This window comes from Chiloscyllium punctatum, chromosome 42 (genome assembly GCF_047496795.1).
Source record: "Chiloscyllium punctatum isolate Juve2018m chromosome 42, sChiPun1.3, whole genome shotgun sequence".
In the NCBI taxonomy this organism is placed as follows: domain Eukaryota; kingdom Metazoa; phylum Chordata; class Chondrichthyes; order Orectolobiformes; family Hemiscylliidae; genus Chiloscyllium; species Chiloscyllium punctatum.
In genome coordinates, this window is record NC_092780.1 from 8,692,499 (window position 1) to 8,715,597 (window position 23,099).

The 23,099-nt window shown below is 44.5% G+C and overlaps 1 protein-coding gene and 1 long non-coding RNA gene across 2 annotated transcripts in view; one reads left to right on the forward strand and one right to left on the reverse strand.

Annotated features, from left to right (window-relative positions):
- LOC140465709 (plexin domain-containing protein 1-like) overlaps positions 1-23,099 on the reverse strand; it is a 274,629-nt gene that overhangs the window by 143,341 nt on the left and 108,189 nt on the right. The window contains exons 3-4 of the mRNA XM_072561360.1: positions 22,104-22,247; positions 17,807-17,876 (exon numbers count right to left, since the gene is read on the reverse strand). Coding sequence (XP_072417461.1) covers positions 17,807-17,876; positions 22,104-22,247 — 214 coding nt within the window. The remainder of the gene's footprint in view (positions 1-17,806; positions 17,877-22,103; positions 22,248-23,099) is intronic.
- Positions 1-23,099, forward strand: part of LOC140465710 (uncharacterized) — a 74,069-nt gene that overhangs the window by 35,297 nt on the left and 15,673 nt on the right. The window lies entirely within an intron of this gene.

Here is a 23,099-nt window from a genome sequence, read left to right on the forward strand (position 1 = left end):
AGATCCACCACTTCCTCTGGAATTTCATTCCACACATAGATCACTATGTAAACAAATTGCCTCTCATGTCTTTTTGAAATCTTTTGCTGCTTACCTTAAAAATATGCCCCCTAGTCTTGAACTCCCCCACATCCTAGGGAAAAGACATCTGCTATTCATCTTATCCAAATCCTTCGCATTCCTGTAAAACTCTCAACGTCATCTCTCACTCCCTTAAACTCCAATGAGAAAAGTCCCAGCTTTTTGTACCTTTGTTTTTTTTTGCATTTGCTATCCATTGGATTTGGGAGGCATAGGGAAGACCAAGACTTGTTGTCCATCTCTAATGGCATTGAACAAAATATTTTCCTTAGCTATTTCAGAGGCAGGAAAGAGTGAACTGGGGAAAAAAAATCTAGACCAGACAAGATAAAGATGACAGATTTCACTCCCTCAAACCCACTCATGATCCAGCTGAGTTTACATAACAATTGTCAATAGTTTCATGATTCCATTGTGGAGATGAGTTTCAATTTTGTTTACTGGCTCTAAGTTCCACTCACTGAAGATAATATTTTAGATTAGATTCCCTGCAGTATGGAAACAGGCCCTTCAGCCCAACAGGTCCACACCCACCCTCCGAACAGTAATCCACCCAAGCCCATTCCCTATATTTACCCCAGACTAATGCACCTAACACTACGGGCAATTGAGCGTGGCCGATTTACCTAACCTGCACATCTTTGGACTGTAGGAGGAAACCGGGGCACCCGGAGGAAACTCACGCAGACACGGGGAAAATGTGCAAACTCCACATAGACAGTCACCTGAGGTGGGAATCGAATCTGGGTCCAAGGCGCTGTGAGGCAGCTGTGCTAACCACTGAGCCACTGTGTCACCCTATAGTTTTGATACAGTGAACCTGTGTCTCCAGAACATTAACCGGGGCTTTGGATTACAGAGGAACCTCGATTAACCGAAGGACATGGGCAGGGAATATTTCGTTTGGTTAATCAAATGCCGGATAATCAAATGCCAGATAACAGTTAGACCAGCGTCGGGACCTTGCCATCTTGTTCGGATAATCCAAAATTCAGTAAATCGAATGTCGGATAATCGAGGTTCCTCTGTACTGGCACAGAGACATTTACCAGTCACAGTCCAAGGATACAGGGTAGAAGACTTAAGACAGTGGAGAAGGTTTAAGATGTGGAGAAATGTCTTCGCCCACAGAATTTCCCACCATGGAAAGCAGACAAGGTTAAAACATTGGAATGATCTCAAGAGGGAGCTTGATATAGCACTTTGGGTGAAAATGATCAAAGGATAGGGGGGAGAAGCAAGAAGATATTAAATTAGATGATCAGCCATGATCATAATGAATGGCAGAGCTGGCTATAGAGGGCCTGAATGGCCTACTCCTGCTCCTACTCTCTATGTTTCTAGGTAACCGCGCCACCAACTCCTAGTTTATTCGGCAGGTGATTACAGCGTTGGAGGCTTTGGATGAATATGAACTAGGGAGACCTGAGTGGATAAAGTGTGGAGCTGGGAAAAGGACAACAGGTAAAGCAGCATCAGAGGAGCTGGGGAGTCGACATTTTGGGCATAACCCTTCATCAGTCTTGATGAATGGTTCCAACCAGAAACATCAACATCACTGCTCCTCTGATGCCGCTTGACCTGTTGTGCTTTTCCCAGCTCCACACTTTACCCCCTCTGACTTCTCAGCATCTGCAGTCCCATCTCCAAACAGGGAGGCCCAACAGGAAATGTCTTGCAGACCAGAAATGACAGGGCCTCAAGTTAAGGGAGGATGGGGAGCAGAGTCACATGCTGGGTGGGTGAGCTACTCGTTTTAAATCATGCCTTTTTAATGTGTGTCCCCAAGTAACTAGAGGAAAGGAAGACACACTTGCAACTATCCAGCACTTCCCAGCCACTGGAGTGATTTCGAACCAATGAGTTACTTTTCGGGTTGTAGTCACTGCTGTACTGTAATAGCCAAAGTGTACACAGTAAGCTCCCAGAAACAGCAATATGGTAATGAGCAGATAATCTGTTTTATAGTATTGATGGGGGGATAAATAATGATCCAGGACAAACTCCACTGCTCCCTTTCAAAACAGAGCCCTAGGATCATTTGTATCCACCTCAATCGGGCAGACAGCGAATCAGCTTAACATCTCTCTTCAGAGATGGTATATCTGACCTGTACTCCCTCAATGCTATACAGAGGGAGGCAGTGTCACTGTGATAATATCAATGGGCTACTGATTCAGAGGCCCCAAACTAATATTCTGGGGCTAGGGGCTCAAATGTTGGATGATGAATTGAAGTTCAATAAAACATGAATTTAAAAGCTAACAACAACCTTGCAACCATGGTAACCATCCATTCGGTTCCCCTGTCACCTTTAAGGAAGCAAATCTGCCATCCTTACCTGTTCTGCCCCACCCGTAGCTCCAGACCATAGAGTAATGTGGTTGGCTTTTAACTGCCCTCTGACGGGGCTCAGCAAGCTACGCTGTTCAAGGATACCTGCGAAGGGGAACAAATGCCAATCTTGCCAATGGTGCCCATGTCCATGAAAGAATAAAGAAGCTTTCAATTTTGTACTCTAACTGCAGAACGGGACTCTAATTTAGAACTTTAGGACTCAGAGGTGTGAGTGTCACTCACTGAGAACAGTGATGTTCATTGAGTTGCTACTTACCACAAAACTGACAGTACCATGTGGTTTACATGAACAAGCCTGAAAGGTTAACAGGAATAGCCTACATTGATATTTTGAAACACTTACGCATTCATACAGTTACAGAGGTCTTTAAATGTAGAGGTCTAACTAATGTCATGACCACAAGGTCCCTAAAGCTGCCAACTCTTCATTCTTGTCAGAATACAGTTACTTGAAGATGAAACAATTTGCTAAATGGTCTCTGTTTTACATTTTGGTAAATTACATCAGATGTAGCATTTCAAAACCCCTTCTCCAAATTAAATAATGGTTTAGGAGTCCACCAGGCAACAAAGGGCTGGCATACTGCTACTCCAGAATCAACATTAATGTTCCCCATCTGTGGAGAGAGCACCACCTTCAAATTGGCGGGCAGCTCTGTAGACTCAGCAGCGCCTGGTTCAAGCAGTGGCCACAGCTGGAACTACAGGCAGAATCCGAACAAGAGGATAACATCGAGCCAGTATTTAAGGGAAGGCAGGGTATCATCGTAGAGTTCTACAGAACAGAAAAAGGCCCTTCAGCCCATCAAGTCAATGCCCATCAAAAACAAGCACCTAACTGTCTAACTGCTAATTCTAATTTGCCTTCATTTTGAGCTGACGCTGATTAATCAGAGTCTACCTGTCAGGTTCCAACAAGGGAGATGAGTGGGGTGGGTGCTGGGTTTGAGAGGCTGGTGGGGATGATTACTGAAGGAGGGCAATGATCTTAGGTATGTAGCACCTCCAATATGCAAATGGGACTCATTTGCCCTGCCTCCCACTAACCCCTTTATCCTTCGTCACCACCCTGTAGACGGAAGCAGTGAAGGTCTGTCTTTCCACTTTCCCTGTTGCTCATAATATGAAAGAGGAGACATTTAAATGGCAGCCAATTAACTGCTTGATGGCCTGAGGGAGCTGAAGGGCATATGGATTTTCTAACATCACCTTCACCCATCATAATGTGGGAGAACGTGTGGAGGTGGGCAGTAGGTATAGGCTACATATTTGATTTTACATGTTCCCCCAAATTTAAAAAATGAGAATAAAGGCTTAAACATTCAGCTCTACACCATAACCATACTCCTGTGGTGTTTGGAACGAGGCCGGCCAGATGGAAACCTACAGAATATGAGTTCCCTGACTGGGGCTGTTAACTTGATCCAAACAGGGAGCTCTGGCTGACAGATATAAGTGTCAGGGGTCCTGTTCACTCTGAGAGCTGGCTCTGAGCTAGCTGGGCTAGTGTCATGTACTGTGCACTGTGTATAAATACAGGGGTGACATGGTGACGGGATACCAGCCACCCTGGAATTATGTCAACCACTAGGTGCACTAAAACCATAGCTCAGTGGTAAACAAACATCCTACACAGTTTCATACTCAGTGCTAGAAATAAGGACGTTCCCAGCTTTGATGTCGGATTTGTGCTGGGTCATTCAGGCATTACAATTATATTCAGTCTTCTTGAGCTAAAGAGAGTCAAAGCAATCAGCCCAGATGTTCCTACTCTTCAGGACAATCCCCAAAATTTACATTTTTTTCTTTATTCTAGTGAAGCCATTACAGAGGGCAGTTAAGAGTCAACCACAATCTGAAGCCATGTGTAGGCCAGATTTGGTAAGGGTGGTAGATTTCCTTCCCAAAAGGATATTAGTGACCCAGATGGGTTGTTAGCAACATCTGATGATAGCTCTTACCAAGAAAATTTACCCATTGCAGATTTATTAATTGGACTTGAATTCCAACATGATGGGGTTGATCCCCTGATCCTGGAGAATTAATCTAGGGCTTTAGATTATGAGGCCTAAGACATTGCCGCTAATCCATCATCCCCAAAGCTACTGCACTCGGATAGTGATTGAGAAAATGTTCAGAATTGGCATTCTGAGTGTTGCAGTTGGACAGCTTGCTAATGGTAAATGATTAGGCTGACCTTTGCCCTTTGAAAGATTTGACACAGGCACAAATCAGCCGATTGCGAGTCAGTGCTAGCTGGTGCATAGAAACTGGAATCTGAACATTGCTTCAAAGTTAAAATGGGAGGAAAGGAATTTTTGTGACTGTCAGTGATTACTGAACCTTATCTTAAGCACCACATCTTTGTTTCCAAGAAAGCCAATTTCACACTTTAGGACCTCGAACTATAAACACAACACTGACAATTAAATCAGTGTATCTGCACAGAGCACATTGCTTTTAATAGGCAACTCTCCCAGTACACAACACGACAGGTACCCTCTGATGCTGAACATTTGGTTGCCTGCCAGGCTATCAGCAGGACCTCACCTTAGGCCACCAATTAACAACAGAGAAAGACATCAAGATGGTGTACATTATGCAGGAGAACAAGATCGTATTGAAGGAAAGTTTTCTCTGCTTTGCTCCCTGCTAGTAAAATTTTAACTGCCCTGTCAATCTGCTCATAGTGTTTGTAAGTACAAAGAAGCAAAGTTGTTGCGGCCGTGAGGATCCCATGAAACATGGGATAAGACAATAATAACGTGCTTTTATATAGAGCTGAGAAACTAGTAAAAACAACAGCCCAAGGCACTTCACAGCAGCATTACCGGATAAAACATAATACTGATCCACTTACAAGGCATTTTAATGGCCTTCAGGCTTCCTGATCCCAATAGTTATGAGGCCTTTATGAGGCCTTGTTTATGTTAAATGTTAAAGCCTTTGTGAGGCTCGTTTACACCTGCATGATCTTCCTCAAGGTGACCAATGAAGTCACCATCTCCATAACTCCAGTCCAGCTCACAGAGTGCAGACAGGGAGAGCGGAGGGGAGAATGTGGGGCTTTGGGAGAGTGAAAGGGAGAATGTGGGGCTTCAGGACAGCGAAGGTGAGAATTTGAGAGAGCTGGCACTGCCATTATAGGTGGAAGAAGGTGAGGACACATCAGGATAAAGGACCAATTTCAAAAAGAAAGGGTTAAATTAAGAAAGGCCATAACTTGCAGGTCATCACTGTGTCTGGGGGAGTCCCACTTCCAGAGTGTTTCATCCTTTGGCTCCAGCTAAGGGTCAGGGAGGTCACAGAAACTGTGCTGACACCTGCTCTCCCCTTCACCCTGATGGCTGTTGGGGGGTCATGTCCAACCATCTTCCTCAGTGGGGCACCATGTTCTCAGCAGGGATGCAGTGTGGGCTGAGCAGCTACCTTTTGGAAGATTCCAGGACATCATCAAATTGCCCCTGTAGCAAAAGAGTTACCATTAACTGGTTACCTGCCCCTGCCTGACTCCCACCTTCAACAACATGCTCAGAGGTGGGATAGTATCACACTGACCCCAAGGGGGCAGTTTGTTGAACTACACACCCTTCAACTCCAACACAGCCTCTGCCAGATGGAGATTACATCTGTCAGGGTACCTTCACCAAGAACCAGAGAACCCCTACAGCATGGGAGCAATCCATTCAGTCTGCACCGACCTTGCAAACAGCATCCCACCCACACCCACACCTATCCCTGTAAGCGTGCATTTCCTACGGCTAGCCCACCTATCCTGCACACTATGGGCAATTTAGCAAGGTCAACCCGCCTAACCTGCACATCTATGAGCTGTGGGAGGAAACCAGGGCATCTGGAGGAATGTGCAAACTCCACACAGACAGTTGCCCAAGGCTGGAATCGAACCTGGGTCCCTAGTGTTTTGAGGCAGCAGTGCTAACCGCTGGGCCACCAATCCACCCAAGGAGCTAGGTCTAGAGAATAACCTTATAAAAAAGAGCAAAGAAAGACAGAGGAAGAGAAGCAGCAAGGTTTAAGGACGGAATTCCAGAGATGTGGCAACTGAAGGCACTGAATATCGCAGGAATTGTAATTGTGATTGGAATTGAAGGAGTGAAGAGTTCCTGAGGGCTGTTGGGGGCTGCTGGCAGCTACAGAAATAGGCAGCGACATGTCTGAAGAAGGGCTAATGCCCGAAACGTCGATTCTCCTGTTCCTTGGATGCTGCCTGACCTGCTGCGCTTTTCTAGCAACACATTTTCAGCTACAGAAATAGGACAGGGAGTAGCAAGGAGAGAATTCAAACAAGAAACTATCGGATATCCAATCTTCTTTGTTTATCCTCATACTTGATCTGGTAGCCTTGCAATGAACAAGTTAGTTATTCATCTTCCTTTTCCTCCTAATTGGAGTTGGAATTTTTACCTTCCATGGCTTTGGCAGGATATTTGTGAAATGGTTGATTCATCTCCTTGAGTGAAGTATTTTCTCATGCCGGTTTCTGTGTGGGGAGGAGGGTGGCACTTTCAGTCTGTTCCCTTCCCATGCTACTGCTGGCTATAGAAGCTTAACCTGAAGGGGTTTGCTGCTTGAGTTTGAGGATGTGAATTCAATGTAGTTATAGCACACCATGGAACAGCTGTAAATTGGATGAGTTTGAATGGTGAGGGAGAGTGGGGTTGGAGTTTGGGGGTAGAAATGGGAGAAAAGATGAATGAGTTGTTCCTCCCCAGCACTGACTGCGGCAATTTGACACTCCAAATAGGAGAGCAGGCCATTGGCCAGATCTGGGGGGGGGGGGGGGGGGGGGTGGGAGTTGGTGTCTGGTGTGTAGAAAGTGTTGGGGAGATGGAAACTGAGGACCTGACATCTTTGGCTCCCATCGGGCCTATACACCATTTTTGTCCTTCCATTCAATTCCTTCTGTCCTAACCATATCTATTTCTATCTCCATGACCTCCTTCAGCCCTGCATCCTTCCGAAAAGTGAACAATCCTCAGATTCTGGCTCTCTGGCTCGGATTTCACACCAGTGGCATCCCTGCCTTCTGCTTGCTCCTGAAACTCTGGATTTCCCTCCCTGAACACCAACACCCTCCAGCACTCTCTCAAGGGATTGGTGCTTGGTCCACTGTTTGTCATTCGTATAAACAATGTGGATGAGAATTTGGGAGGCACGGTTAGTAAGTTTGCCGGATGCCACCAAATTTGGCGGTAGAATCAACAGTGAAGATGCGAATCTAAGATTACAAAGGGATTGAGGAGTGGCACATTGAGTTTACTTTGGATAAATGTAAGGTATTACATCAAACCAGGACAGGACCTATACAGTAAATGGTTGGGCTCCAGGCAATGCTGTCAAATAGACAGACATAAGGATTCAGGTACACAGTTCTTTGCAAAGTGCATCATACGTAGACAGGGTGGTTAAGAAGGAGTTTACCACGCTTGCCTTCATTGCTCAGACCACTGAGTACAGGAGTTTGGACGTCTTGTTGAGGTCGTACAGGACGTTGATGAGACTTTTTCTGGATTTTGGATGTAGGTTTGCTCGCTGAGCTGCAAGGTTCATTTCCAGACGTTTCATTACCTTTATAGGTAACATCATCAGTGGGCCTCAGGCAAAACAATGCTGAAAATTCCTGCTTTCTATTTATATATTTGGGTTTCTTTGGGCTGGTGATGTCATTTCCTGTGGTGATGTCATTTCCTGTGGTGAAGTCACTTCTTGTTCTTTTTCTGGGAAGTGACTTCACCACAGGAAATGACATCACCGGCCCAAAGAAACTCAAACATATAAATAGAAAGCAGGAATTTTCATCATTGTTTTGCCTGAGGCCCACTGAAGATGTTACCTAATAGGGTAATGAAACATCTGGAAATGAACCTTCTAGCTCAGCGAGCAAACCTAAATCCAAAATCCCAATCTGAGCTACAAATCTTCTCAAAACTCGCTATAACCTCTTCTGGAGAACTGTGTACAGTTCTGGTCACCCTGCTATAGGAAGGACATGATTAAATTGTAAAGGTTTCAGAATAGATTTAGGAGAATGTTGCCGGGACTAGCAGGTTTCAGTAATAAGGAGAAGCTGGATAACCCTCCTAACATTCAGATACCTGGGTGGCACGGTGGCTTAGTGGATAGCACTGCTGCCTTACAAAGCCAGGGAATCCAGGTTTAATTCTCGCCTCGGGTGACTTGTCTGTGTGAAGTTTGCACATTCTCCCAGTGTCTGCGTGGGTTTCCTCCAGGTGCTCCGGTTTCCTCCCACAATCCAAAGATGTGCAAGTTAGGTGAATTGCCCATGGTGTTCAGGGATGTGTAGGTTAGGTGCAAGGGGATTCCGTTTAGCTTAGTTGGCTGAATTGTTGGTTTATAGAGCACTAAGTTGCCAATACCATGGGTTCAAGTCCCATCACCGGTTTGAGGTTACCATGAAGGTCTTTCCTTCTCAACCTCCTCCATTGCCTGAGGTCTGGTGGCCCTCAGGTTAAATCACCACCAGTCGTTTCTCTCTAATAAGAGAGCAACTCTATGGTCTGGTAAGACTATGATGACATGACAACAAGACTAGGTGCATTAGTTAGGGGTAAATGTAGAGTAATGGAGCAGGGGAATGGGTCAGTGTGGATTTCTTGGGCCAAATAGCCACACTGTGGGGATTCTATGATCCCTGGACACTGTGGGTAATTTACTACGGCGAATGCACCCCTGCAAAACTTTGGACATAGTCATCAGCAGTTCACATGTTTCCCACCTTCCCCTCCCCTCCCCCACAGAAAGAAAGTAAGAACATTGAGCCTTTGTTGTCCAAGATCTATTGCTCCTGAAAATATCAGCCTCCAAGCATTAATTGCCTTCTGGATTCAAAAGTTGATAAGATTCCTGGCCCTTTCAATAAAGGAACTGTCCTCAGTTCATTTCTAAATAATCGATCTTACATTGACAGATTGTGACTTCTGTTTCTATAGTGCCCAGCTAGGGGACCAGCCTCTATGCCTCTAAGCATCTGCATTGACTACTACCCCCTTGGAGTGAGGTCATTTCACCACTTTCACAGGATTGAGACTGGCTCATCACTTCTGAACACATGAGTTCGATATTGTTTATAAAACCCCTGCAAGTTATCTCGTTTTTTTTTAACAATAGCTTATATTTGAAGCACAGGGGGATTTTCTGAATTGAAGCAAAAGTCTGAAGATTAAAACGAAGATGCACAGAGTGATTAGAGTCTATTTTACAGATGCACAGACATTTCCCATTGCTCCTGATAACTGGATTTCCATAATGTCATAGGCACAGACTGCTTTGTGCTCACATGACTCTGACCATTTTGCAATGGCCTTTTGTATTTATTTGGCATTCTGCATCCAAGCTCATTGGATGAATCTGCTGGGGCTCAGCAACTCTAGATGAGTAAATGGGGCCATGGGGAGAGGGTGCCTCCTCACCCATGCACTTGCTGCCATGCAATCAGATCTTGGCTACTCTGCATCTTAACTCCATTTACCTGCCATGGATCTGTAATCCTTGTCTAATAAAAATCTATATGTTATTGTGTGGATCACATCGAGTCGTGGAGATGTACAGCACCAAAAGAGACCCTTCAGTCCAACTTGTCCATGCTGGCCAGATATCCCAACCTAATCTAGTCCCATTTGCCAGCACTTGGCCCACATCCCTCTAAGCCCTTCCTATTCATATACCCTTTTAAATGCTGTAATTGTACCAACCTCCACCACCTCCACAGTGGCACAATGGTTAGCACTGCTGCCTCTCGGTGCCAGATACCCGGGTTCAATTCCTTCCTTGGGCGACTGTCTGTGTGGAGTTTGCAACATTCTCCCTGTGTCTGTGTGGGTTTCCTCCCACAGTCCAAAGATGTGCAGGTTAGGTGAATTGGCCGTGCTAAATTGCCGGTACTGTTAGGTGAAGGGGTAAATGTAGGGGAATGGGTCTGGATAGGTTGCTCTTCGGAGGGTCAGTGTGGACTTGTTGGCCCGAAGGGCCTGTAAGTAATCTAATCTAATCTTCCTCTATACATTCCCAGCTCATTCTATACATTCCCAGCCCTCTATAGTTACAACCGTTTCCCCTATCCCTCTCCTTCTTTCTGAATATAAGGCCAGTAATAAAGTTTGTCACGAGGTCTTTGACTGTACTAGAGAGTGGGTAATTACAGTAAAACCTAAACATTCACACAGCGATTCAAGATCATTCACGGACATGGGCTCTCGCTGTCCCTGGCTGAGGACTGATGAGGACAATTGCAATTAAATCAAGGCCTGATTTTAACACGGCCTCATTTGAGTGGGAGACAAGTGGTCAAGTGGAGTAAAATGGCGGAGGGTGATTGGGAGGGTCAGTTTGAGGTGGTGAGGTCAGCATCCATTCTAATAGCCCAGGGTTAAGAACACATTTCGCAAATCAGTTCCCAATCTTTGAGCAGCTCAATTGGTGGAATGTCCAGTGCCTGAGCCTACAGAACAGTTGGCCTTGGAAGGTAAGAACTTTCTTGGTTCTGGCAGCATTGTAAGGGCTAGATGCCATTGTTAATGAGAAATTTCACTCCGTTTCAGATTAACACTCAGCAGTTACTACAGAATTAGCACTGTCTCCTCTTTTCCTGGGAACCGTTTGAACAAACACTGTATGAATTTTTGCATTGTATTTGCCAGTCTGCCATGAAAGATCATACATTGAATTACACAGTTCAGTACACACATGCATTTTACAAATCTTTTGATAACTAAACATTACAGAGGGAGAATTATCCTAGTCTCCGTCAACATCTTGCCTGAAGAAACTGCCATTCACATTTTTGTAAAATTGTCATCATAAAGAAAGGCACAGGAAGATTAACTCTTGCCTTCCTGCCTACCTCTCCCACTAGCAGCGGGAAACAGGCCTGGATTTGATGATTTAGGTACCCTTTAAAAGCAGTGGGATAGTTCCAATTTTGGGATTCCTGACCCAATTTCCCGGGAAGGGTGTGAGCCATCGCTCTGACCTGGCCTTTTCCATTCAGAGATTGGGATGTCGCAATCCTTCACAATTTCCAGCTCTTCTTACAGTCATAATCCATGCCACCTCAGAAATGTCGTGGATGGTAAATCGCATGGAAAGGTCTGACTGAAATTTCAGCAAGATCTTCCTTCATTCCCCCACGTTAGGCTATGCCTCCTCAACATCACCCCTCATTGTCCCCCATTGCCACAATCACGCTAGACCAGAGCTCAGAAATCCATTAGGGTGCTGGAACACCTGAGCTCCAGGCCTGACTGGAGCCTGACTGAGACCTCTGGGGCTCTCTGGTCCTTTTCCTAAGTCAGTAGGTACCAGCTGCAGCCTGCACTTAACACCTATCATTGTCGTCTCCCTACCAGCAATTAAAACCATATCTCCAGAACCACCTTTACTCAAGTTGAACAGCCTATTCCTTAACTCGTGCTACCTGGATGAAAATCCAGGCCACACTTTCCAAGTGACTGGGATCTCTTAAACAATTTTCTCGCATGTCTATTTATCTTACCCGTGCATAGACAGTGAATGTTGGTAGATCTTTCATCTCCATCAGCTTTATTTTAGCCCTATCTAAGGTGCACGCGATAATTGGGTCAGACAGGGATCTCTGTGTATTGAGCACCTTTCTGGACCAATAATTGCTCAGGTCAACTGCAAAATCCCTTCACATGGAGCACTGTTAGAACAAGCAAGGAGAAGCTTTTTCCTCTGGCAAGTCAATTCATAACCAAAGAACATGGAAATAAAATTATGGACAGATCAACTAGAGAGGAAGTGGAACGAAAGTATTTCGACATAGAGGCTTTACAAGATGTGGAACACATTGCCTGAAACATTGGTGGATCAGACTGGGCAGCACAGTGGCTCAGTGGTTAGCACTGTTGCCTCACAGTACCAGGGGACCAGGTTCAGTCCCAACCTTGGACAGACTATCTGTGCGGAGTTGGCACGTTCTCCTCGTGTCTGCGTAGGTTTCTGCCGGGTGCTCTGGTTTCCTCCTGTTAGGTGTATTGGCCATGCTTAAATTACCCATAGTGTTCAGGGATAGCTTGGCTAGGTGGATTAGCCATGGGAGATGCAGGGTTACAGGGATAGGGTAGAAGGTCTAGGTGGGATGCTCTTCAGAGAGTCCATGTGGACTTGTTGGGTTGACTGGCCTGTTTCCACACTGTGGGGATTCTATGATGATTTCATAGGGACCTGAACTTGTCAACTGGTTATGACCCAAAGACAACTCAGTTAGAAAGCTTTGAGTCAAAGAATTGACAGGTGGAACCAATAGACAGATCTTTCAAAGAAATATAATTTGGAGAATAGCTTCCTTCAATACTGTAGGATTGCTCTGTTCTGTCACGACAATAGTTGATTATAGAGTGAACGCAGAAATGGGAACCATCATTCTAATTAACAATTCTGAACATAGCGAGGTATGCAATCGCTTTCATGAATCAGTGGAACTGCGCAATGTAACAGTTTGTTTTTTCTCATTTCCATTTAAAATAATTCCTCAATGTATTTAAGTGTGCCAACCTGCTGCATTATACAAACACAGCTGAAAATGGGTTTATCACCAAAAATACATATTTTAATTAAAGTTTGCAAACTACAACCTGAGACGAAGCTGATTTTAATTCACAGAAAAGGAGCTTTTAAAAAAAATCCTGAACTGTTCACTTCTTTCATTGCTGTACACCAATCAGTTTTCTTTTGTAAATTTAAATACTTTTGATAAGAAAATGTGTTAAAAATGTGCTGATGGTTTTGGAATTGTTCAATTAACCACCATATGATGAGTGAATTTCTTTCCCACTCACAGACATTCACACATGAATAACTTTCATGAAAGCAGAAAGTGCTGGAGAAACTCAGCAGGGCCATACTCGACTCAAGGATAACTCTATTTCTCTCTTCACAGATGCTACCAATTTTGTTGATTTTCTCCAGGATTTTCCGATTTTATTTGCCATGTCCTGCAGTTTTTTGCTTTCATCTATTTTTTCACACAGGGGGTGGTGCATGTGTGGAATGAATTGCCAGAGGAAGTGGTAGATGCAGGTATTGTTACAACATTTGAAAGACTTTCGGACAGGTACATGAATAGGAAAGGTTTAAAGAGATACGGACCAAATGGTGGCAAGTGAGACTAGTTTAGTTCGGGCATCAATGAATTGGACTGAAGGGTCTGTTTCCATGCTGTATGACTCTATGACCTTCACTCCTAGTTAGAGGGAGAATCAGCCTACTGTCTTGCAATCTGTTCCTTTGCCTTCCAATAATTTCATATCTTTATTTTGCTGTCACTGTGACTATACCAACCCTGAACTTTCACCTGACTGCCAAATAAATTGGCCATTGCATTGTTTCCTTTTCTCTCTCAGAGCTTAGCTCCTAACTTCTCAGTTCATTTTTGCTTTGGGTATCAAAGATGAAACAGCTTCTTAGTTGCTTCGTTATTCATTTCATTCTGTTCTATTTATATTCTATTTGAGCAGCAGCCTTTAAAACACTATCTTGATACCAACTATCTTGTACATCTAAGATTATTTTTTTTCTCTTTTCCTGACATTATCTTGAACATGGGATGAATATGAACTACACTTACATCTTCAAAAGGTAACAGACATTGAATAGGTCAATAAATTAAGTTAAAAATCACACAACATCCTAGGACAAGCCAAACAGAGACATGCACAAGAATTCCTAGAAGCAGGGCATTCCAACTGGAACTCTATCAACAAACACATTGACTTGGATCCCATTTATCACCCCCTAAGAAAAAGAACAGGAAATGACATCACCACAGGATATGGCATCACCAACCCAAGGAAACCTAAACACACTAATAGAAAGTGGGCCATGCCACCAGTGCTTCATTCGGATGCTCACTGATGATATTACCTAGTATGGTGACGAAACGTCTGAAAACAAACCTTCCAGCTTAACAAGCAAACCTACATCCAGGTTCTAGTTCCGGTTACACAGGGTCTTTGCTGGATGTTTCTTTTTGTGCGAAGTGGAGACAGAGATCCAATTTTAACTCTATGTTAAAAGGTTTGAAGTGAAATAAAATCAAATGCTCTAGTGTGCCTAAATATTCAATTCATTAATAAATCTCTCACATCTTCCTCCTTCCCACCACCAACCAGCACAGTGTATTTTCAGATCTACAGCAGTTCAAGACTATGAGCTCTTGATTTCGAATGCGTGTATATACAATAACAAACCCATACAGGGATGCAATTTTAAACATATCCTGTACTCCTAATGACGACTTTATCAGGTCCTGCACTGTGTTCTGACTTGTGGACGAATTGGCTTTCAAATGGACTCAAGATAGAACCCAGGGACTGCCTGTAATCCTGCCATCACCTGTTAGCAGGCGTGCAAGTCAAAACTAACCAACTTAGTCTCTAACATGTTCCTTGAAATTTTGTCTTCCTTCATCAATTGGTTTTAATAACTTGCAGTTTGCACAGGCTGACAGTAGCTTAAAACATCAGACCACACATTGTGATCTCTGAATTCTCTTTTCCACTTTGCTCAAATTCCACTTTTCCAACATTCAGATGGCCTTTTTTATGGCTGTTATTCCAAAACATTTTATCCCAGATAAATAGCTGACTTTAAATATTGCAGAATGGTTTCTGTGTTGCAATTTTGCAATTGCAGCCAAATTGTGTTCAGAATTCCACTTGCAGGTTACAGACCAAGCTTCCTCCAACAATGATGAGTGCAATCAGAAATATAAAATCTTCCATGAAGCAATGAGATTAAAATGCAGCTCTCCATTCCATTGAGTTGAATTCCACAATGTATCTAAGCATACTAACCTGGTGCAGCATTAATAACGAACTGAAAATGCAGTTATAACCAAAACCAGGATTTAAATTGAAGTTTCCAATTCACTGCCTGTTAGCAGTCTTATTGTAAGTGCCTGCAAATAACACTTTAAACAGGTTATACTCAACCATTTGCTACTTTAATTAGCGTTCACTAATTGGCTTGTAGTAAATTAACTCCTGACTCCCACAAGGCACAAGTCAGAAGCGTGATGGAATACTCTCCACTTACCCATACGGGTGCAGCTCCAACAACACTCAAAACAGCCAACAGCCAGGACAAAAAGCTACTTGATGGACACCCCCTGCACCAACTTAAATACTCACTCCCTCTACCACTGACGTTCAATGTGTGCCATCTACAAGATGCAATGTAGCAACTCGGCAACATCCTTATACAGCACCTTCCTTATACAGTACCTTCTAGAAGGACAAAGGCTACAAATGCATAGGATCACCAACAACCAAAGGTTCACCTCCATGCAACACACCATCCTAACATGGAAATATATATCGTTGTTCCTTCACTGTCACTGGGTCAAAATCTTTGCTAACAACAGTGTGGGTGTCTCTAAACCAAATGGTCTGCAGCGATACAAGGCAGCAACTCACAACCGTCCTCTCAAGTGCAGTGAGAGATAGGCAAATGTGGCGGGTCTAGGCTGTGAGACCCACATCTCGTGAAAGAATGCAAAAAAAATTGACAAGGGGAAATGTCAATAAATTGCTGGCCAGTACCTGAGGAAATGAAGGTAACTTGAGAAACCTTCTTGAGTCAATGCTGGCTTGCATTAGCAACCTGGCAGTGTGGCAAAGGCAGATGAGTTGCATGTAATTGTTTTCAAGATGGTGGCGCCAGCACTGTCGGTAGTTCAGGCTCCTGTGCCTGCTGCTCAGGCCTGTGGCATCCTTTTCTCTCTTTCCTTTTTCTTTTCTTTCTCCATCACCAAGGCTGGAGTGGTGTCGGTGGGGCTGTGGCTGCAGCTTTGGCAGTGTTGGTAGGGATTCCCAGCAGTAATGGCAGTGCCCAGAGCAGGGACCCCTGGGCGGTGGCACTGCCTGGACTGGGGACTCCTGGCAGTGGTAGCCCAGAGCCTGAACTTGTAGCAGCAGCAGTGCCTGGAGCAGGGACTCCTGGCAGTGGTAGGCCCGGTGTGTCAACTCCTGGTGGTGGTAAGCCTGGTGCGTTGACTCCTGGTGGTGGTAGGCCCAGTGTGTTGACACCTGGTGGTGGTAGGCCCAGTGCTTTGACTCCTGGTGGTGTTAGGCCCGGTGTGTTGACTCCTGGTGGTGTTAGGCCCGGTGTGTTGACTCCTGGCAGTGGTAGGCCCGGTGCATTGACTCCTGGCAGTGGTAGGCCTGGTGTGTCAACTCCTGGCAGTGGTAGGCCCGATTTGCCTACTCCTGGCAGTGGTAGGCCCAGTGTGTCGATTCCTGGCAGTGGTAGGCCTGGTGCATTGACTCCTGGTGGTGGTAGGCCCGCTGCATCGAATCCTGGCAGTGGTAGGCTCGGTGTGTCTACTCCTGGCATTGGTAGGCCCGGTGTGTATACTCCTGGTGGTGGTAGGCCTAGTGTGTCAACTCCTGGTGGTGGTAGGCCCACAGCCTGGACTCTGGCAACAATGGCAGTGCCTGGAGCGGGGAGTCCTGGTGGTGTTGCTGAGATGGCGGTGGCAGCACCAGAACCATGGTCTCCTGGGGCATTCGTGTCACTGTTGCCATTCCCGGAGTGGACTCCTTGAGGACTGGAACACCTTGCAGAAATCCTGGAGCAGTGCTTGACATCCCAATTTGAACAGAAGATGAACTCTATTTAAGTCATTTCTTTTATTTTTATCTGTAACTCAAAATGACACTGGATTGTGGTGAAAACAATGCTTCCACTGTATATTCCATGATATATATGTGACAATAAAATCATTCACTCATTTGAACTGAATCTTAAACTAGTGCGAAATAACTATTGAAAAACTCTAGTGCAAGTAGCTGAGCTGATTCATTTCTAATGTGACTGATCACTTTTCCAAATTTCACAACCTCTCACAGCTATTAATGTTGCCAGAAGGAATGGGGTGTACGGGCAGGCTGTCAGAGGAATCATCAAAGTCTACAGCACAGATGAAAAACACCCTTCGGCCCATTGAAACTGCATTGGTCAAAAACAAGTACCTAACTATTCTAATCCCACATGACAACACCCATTTAGCTCACCAATAGAATTGAAAAAACCGAACCCAAAACAGGTTTTGCCTCCCAACACTAAGCTCCAAATGAACTGGGCAACTCTGCTTGTTTTTTTTGGGTGGGGAGTCAATTGCAATCCCGAGTGTAATTATCCTGAAGCAGAATCTTTTTTGCGCAGCACATCTGCGGTCAGCGACTCTGCTGTTATTTGGAGAAATCAAACTCAATTGCAGTCCCGTACCTGACAGAGAAATTCTGATTCCTTGTAAGAAACTGCATTGTGACAAATGTACTCTTTGCCAGCAACACGAGCCACTTACCTCCTGTTGCTATGGTGATCTGGCGCAAATAATGGCCATAGAAAGGGAAATCGAAGGACAAAATCACTCTCTGCAGAAAGAATTGAAATGACAAGTGAGTTCATCACAAACCGCATAAACACAAGAGTAAGTGCATTGATTTTTCAAGTAAAAATGGCCAACTTTAAAAAAAAATCCTTTGTCTTAGAGTCATAGAGATGTACAGCATGGAAACAGACCCTTTGATTCAACCCATCCATGCTGACCAGATATTCTAAATTAACCTAGTCCCATTTGCCAGCATTTGGCCCATATCCCTTGAAACTCTTTCTATTCATATACCCATCCGGATACCTTTTAAACATTGTCATTGTACCAGATGCCACCACTTCCTCTGGCAGCTCATTCCATACATGCACCACCCCCTGTGTGAGAAAGTTACACCTTGGGTCCCTTCTAAACCTTTCCCCTCTCACCTTCAACCTATGCCCTCTAGTTCTGCACTCCCCTACCCTGGAAAAAGTACCTTGTCTATTTATCCTATCCATGCCCTTCATGATTTTATAAACCTCTATGAGGTCACCCCTCAGCCTCCGAGGCTGCAGGGAAAATTGCCCCAGCCTGTTCAGCCTCGCCCTATAACTCAGACCCTCCAATCCTGGCAACATCCTTGTAAATCTTTTCTGCACCGTTTTAACTTTAACAACATATTTCCTGTAGCAGGGAGACCAGAATTGAATGTGGTGTTGCAAAAGTGGCCTACCCAATGTCCTGTATAGCTGCAACATGACATCCTAACTCCTATAATTAAATTGCAAGTTTTAAATGGAGTGAAAACTGGATTTAGCAGAGGGCTGGTGAAGGAAAAAATCAGTGCACAAAATGTGATTCAACCAAACATCCCCTCCACATCTCTGACACCGTCAAATCCCTTCCCCATTGCTCACCTGGTACATGGAGATGGGGGGTGGAGGTCCCGACTCTCCAGTATCATCCAGGAGCCTTCTGGAATCAAAGACTTAATTCCAGGAACGCAGGGAAAAACAGTTTCCCGAGGGGAATGCAGAAATGCATTTTGAAACAGGTTTAATTTTGCTTCACAGCTCTGGTATTACTGGATGTAGGAAAGTGGTTGTTTGACAGACAATCAAGAACAGAACAATATGGAGTGGGGAGGCCATTTATGCTCTTCAGCCCATTTGCACGGTGGCCCAGTGGTTAGCACTGCTGCCTCACAGCATCAGGGACCCGTGTTTGATACCAGCCTCGGGCTACTGTCTGTATGAGTTTGCACATTCTCCCTGTGTCTGTGTGGGTTCCCTCTAGGTGCTCTGGTTTCCTCCCACAATCCAAAGATGTGCAGGTCCGGTGAATTGGCCATGCTAACTTGCCCATAGTGTTAGGTGCATTTGTCAGAGGGAAATGGGTCTGGGTGGATTACTCTTCTAAGGGTTGGTAGTGGACTTGTTGGGCCAAATGGCCTGTTTCCATTCTGTAGGGAATCGAATTGAATCTAAGCAATGAGGTCATGGTTTCCACAAGCTAAGTCCATATCGCTGCCTTGCTTCACATTCATTAACTCCTTTGGCTAATAAAAATAAGCTTTACAGTGAGCAATTGATCTAGTGATATTTGTGGAAGACAGTTTCAATCTTCTACCACCATTTGTGTGTAGATGTATTTCCCAATTTCCCTCCTGAGAGGTCTGACACTAGACTTTACCCCGTTGACGTAAACTCACAAACCAGCCAAATAACTTCTCTCTATCTAACTGCTCTGGTCCCCTTATATTCTGAAAACTCTGATGGATTCATCTCTTCACTCTCTAAATTCTTGGGGAAGCAGGGACCCAGATTTGATTCCAGCCTCGGATAACGGTCTGTGTGGAACTGTACATTCTCCCCTTGTCTGCGTGGGTTTCCTCCCACAGTCCAAAGATGTGCAGGTTAGGTGGATTGGCCATGCTAAATTGCCCATAGTGTCCAGGGATGTACAAGACATCCAGGATGAGTTACCCACGGGAAATGCAGGTTTATGCGTGGGATGTCTTTTGGAGGATCAGTGTAGACTTTATGAGCTGAATGGTCTACTTTCAGATCAGAGATTTCTATGAGAAAACGGTCCTGCATTTTGTAATTTCCCCTGTAAGTGCAGTCCTTGTATCCTTCTGGTCAATACATGCTGCAATCTCTCAAGGTCTTCACTCTTGTGGGGAGATGTCCTGCACTGCTCACAGTGCCCCAGTAGAGTTGAAGGTGCATGTATATTAAGGCTGTACCTGTGTAAAGAAGGGTCTGTTCATTTGAAGATTGGCTTGAGAAAGTGGGTGATGTGAAGACAGACAAATTGGGCAGCCAATGACATAACTGCAGCCATTGGATGGTTGTGGATTGGAGGTCATATGACATAACGTCCGAAATGTGGCCATCTAGAGTTGGAAGCCTTACTGGTACATACCATTTAAGACATAGCAAAGGACAGTCAAAAGACAAATAAAGTGTCTGAATGTAAAGCAGTGCAAGATTGCACTAGATGAAAGGATATTGTATTGCTGTTGTAAGAAGGATCAGTAAGGTCGCAGATTGCTGAAACATGACTCAAACATTACTTCCTTATTCCTCTCATCAGCTCAGTCTCAGCATTGGAGGTATCCCTAACCATAGAAAGGGTGCCTTCACATCAACTTCTCAATTAAAAAATAAATTCTGGGTAAGCAGCAAAATGGTTTCTGAGCAGTTAAATAAACTTCACCATTGAACACTTGTAATAATGGCTGGATGGTTAAGGCAATGGATTAAAAATCCATTGGGGTTCCCCCATGCAGGTTCATGTCATGATAACTATGGCTCTGCAGGCTCATGTTTCAGTGGTTAGCAGCTGCCTCATGGTGCTAGGGACCCAGGTTCAATTCCAACCTCAGGTGACTGTCTGCATGGAGTTTGCATGTTCTCCCTGTGTCTGTGTGGGTCCACTCCAGGTGCTCTGGTTTCCTCCCACAGTCTAAAAATATCAAGGTTACATGGATTGGCCATGCTAAATTACCCTTAAAGTCCAGACAAGGTGAACTAGCCATGGGAAATGCAAGATTACGGAGTGGGTCTGGGTCTTCAGTGGGTCAGTATGGGCTGAATGGCCTGCTCCCACACTGTAGTGATTCAATGGCCTATGATTGTTGCCACGTTTGGAGTATTGTGTGCAGTTTTGGGCCCCTTATCCAAGGAAAGATGTACTGGCCATGGAGCGTGTTCAGAGGAATTTCATGAGAATGGTCCCAGGAATGAATTGCTTAACATATGAGAAATGTTTGAGGATGCTGGGTTTATACTCAATGGAGTTTAGAAGGATGAGGGGGAATCTAATTGAAATAGAATACTGAATGGCTTGGACAGAGTGGATGTTGGGCAGATGTTTTCATAGGTAGGAGAGATTAGGACCTGAGGGCACACCTTAGAGTAAAGGGAAGACCTTTTAGAATAGAGATAAGGAGAAACTTCTTCAACCAGAGAATGGGGAATCTATGGAATTCACTGGCACAGAAGGCTGTGGAGGCCAGGTCATTGAGTATATTGAAGACTGAAATAGATAGGTTCTTGAGTATCAAGGAGATCACGGGTTACAGGGAGAAAGCGGGAGAATGGGGTTGAGAAACTGATCAGCCATGATTGAATGGCAGAGCAGACTCCATAGGCTGAATGGCCCAATTTCTGCTCCAATGTCTTATGGTCATAACATTGTACACATTCATGTCAATCCTTGCCATTGGCTTTAGTTACAAGCCATTAGATTGCTTATGTTGGGGTTTCTCAAAGTATGGATCGCGACCCCCATGTGGGGCTACAAAGTCTGAGGCACTAATTGCCTTCATAGAGTTCCAGCTGAGTTATAACAGCTGAGACCCCTCTATAACACAGCCCTGCTCTCATCAAACCTCCCCCAACTCACCCAGTCCCCGTTTTTCACATATCTTCAGAAATTCTGAGGAACAGTCATAATGACTCAAAATGTTCATCTGTTTCTTTCTACACAGACGTTACCAGAACCACTGAGTTTCTCCACCACTTTCTGCTTTTTTTTAAATTTCAGGTCTCCAGCCTCCACTGTATTTTGTTTTCACATGACAACTTTCAAACCCTGTTACAGGGTCAGGGTGGGAAAATGTTTCGGAAGCACTAACCAACATTTTCTAATCCGTGTGATGGACAAAACACAGTATCACACAAATGTAACAAGTTGGGATGGGCTGTACGTTTGGGAGTAAAACATTCATTACACTACACAGAATCATTCTCAAATCGGGAACAGAAACCAAGGAACTTACTGAAGCTTGTCGGTGTGTGTTTGAGAGAATTCCATGGACCCTCACTTTGCTCTTGTCCACCTTCGCAAAGTCGACCCAGAGCTCCTTTGTTTTGGAGTCATTTGGCCCATAGCTTCTGGATATGTAGTAGTTATGGTGGTCTTCCTGAAAGACAATACTCACATTTACAGCCAAAATATCCAACATTGTGCAAAAATCCAAGCTAACTCATTTTTGTCCATTCATATTCTCATCAGTTCACCTTTCAACCTACTCTTGTTTATTAACACTATTCCAAATACTCCAAACAGTTCAACTCACAACAAGGTAATGACAGGGAAGAGTAATATTGAGTTCAACGCTGTCAAATTGTGAATCAATTCCTTCCCTTTCTGTTAGCTTTGCTTGTTACATTGTCTGTCCCCCTCTCTCCTCTCCCCCCATTCCAGTGGGACCGTCTGATCTTCCTAGTCTGGCAGTTAGACACACCATTGTTCTGCCATTATCGCATTCCGATCACTTAATCTGAACTATGGATGCCCTTTCACCCCCAGTACTCCAATACCAGCCCCCTCCCCCACGCTATTGCATAAATGCTGCCCCCTCCACACTTCAGAAACTGGAATCGAAAGTCCTGAAGAAGGGTTAATACTCAAGACGTTGACTTCTCCACCTCCTAATGCTGCCTGGCTTGCTGTGTTCTTCCAGCCTCCTGTTTTTCCCCTCCGCACCTCACTTCGAAGAATCATCTAGACTTGAAATGTTAGTTTGCTGTCTCCATGGATGCTGATTGACCTGTTGTGATCTCTGGCATTGGTTGTTTCCAAAATAATGACAGGGTAAATTTTGCTGTGTGGCAGGGTTTTAAGAGGATGCTCTGAACACTTAAAGATAGAGGTTTGGGATGATCCCTAAGGTGAATACTTAAGAACATAAGAACTAGGAGCAGGAATAGGCCATCAGGTCCTTCGAGCCTGCTCCTATCAGCCCTGATTCAATAAGATCAGGGCTGATCTT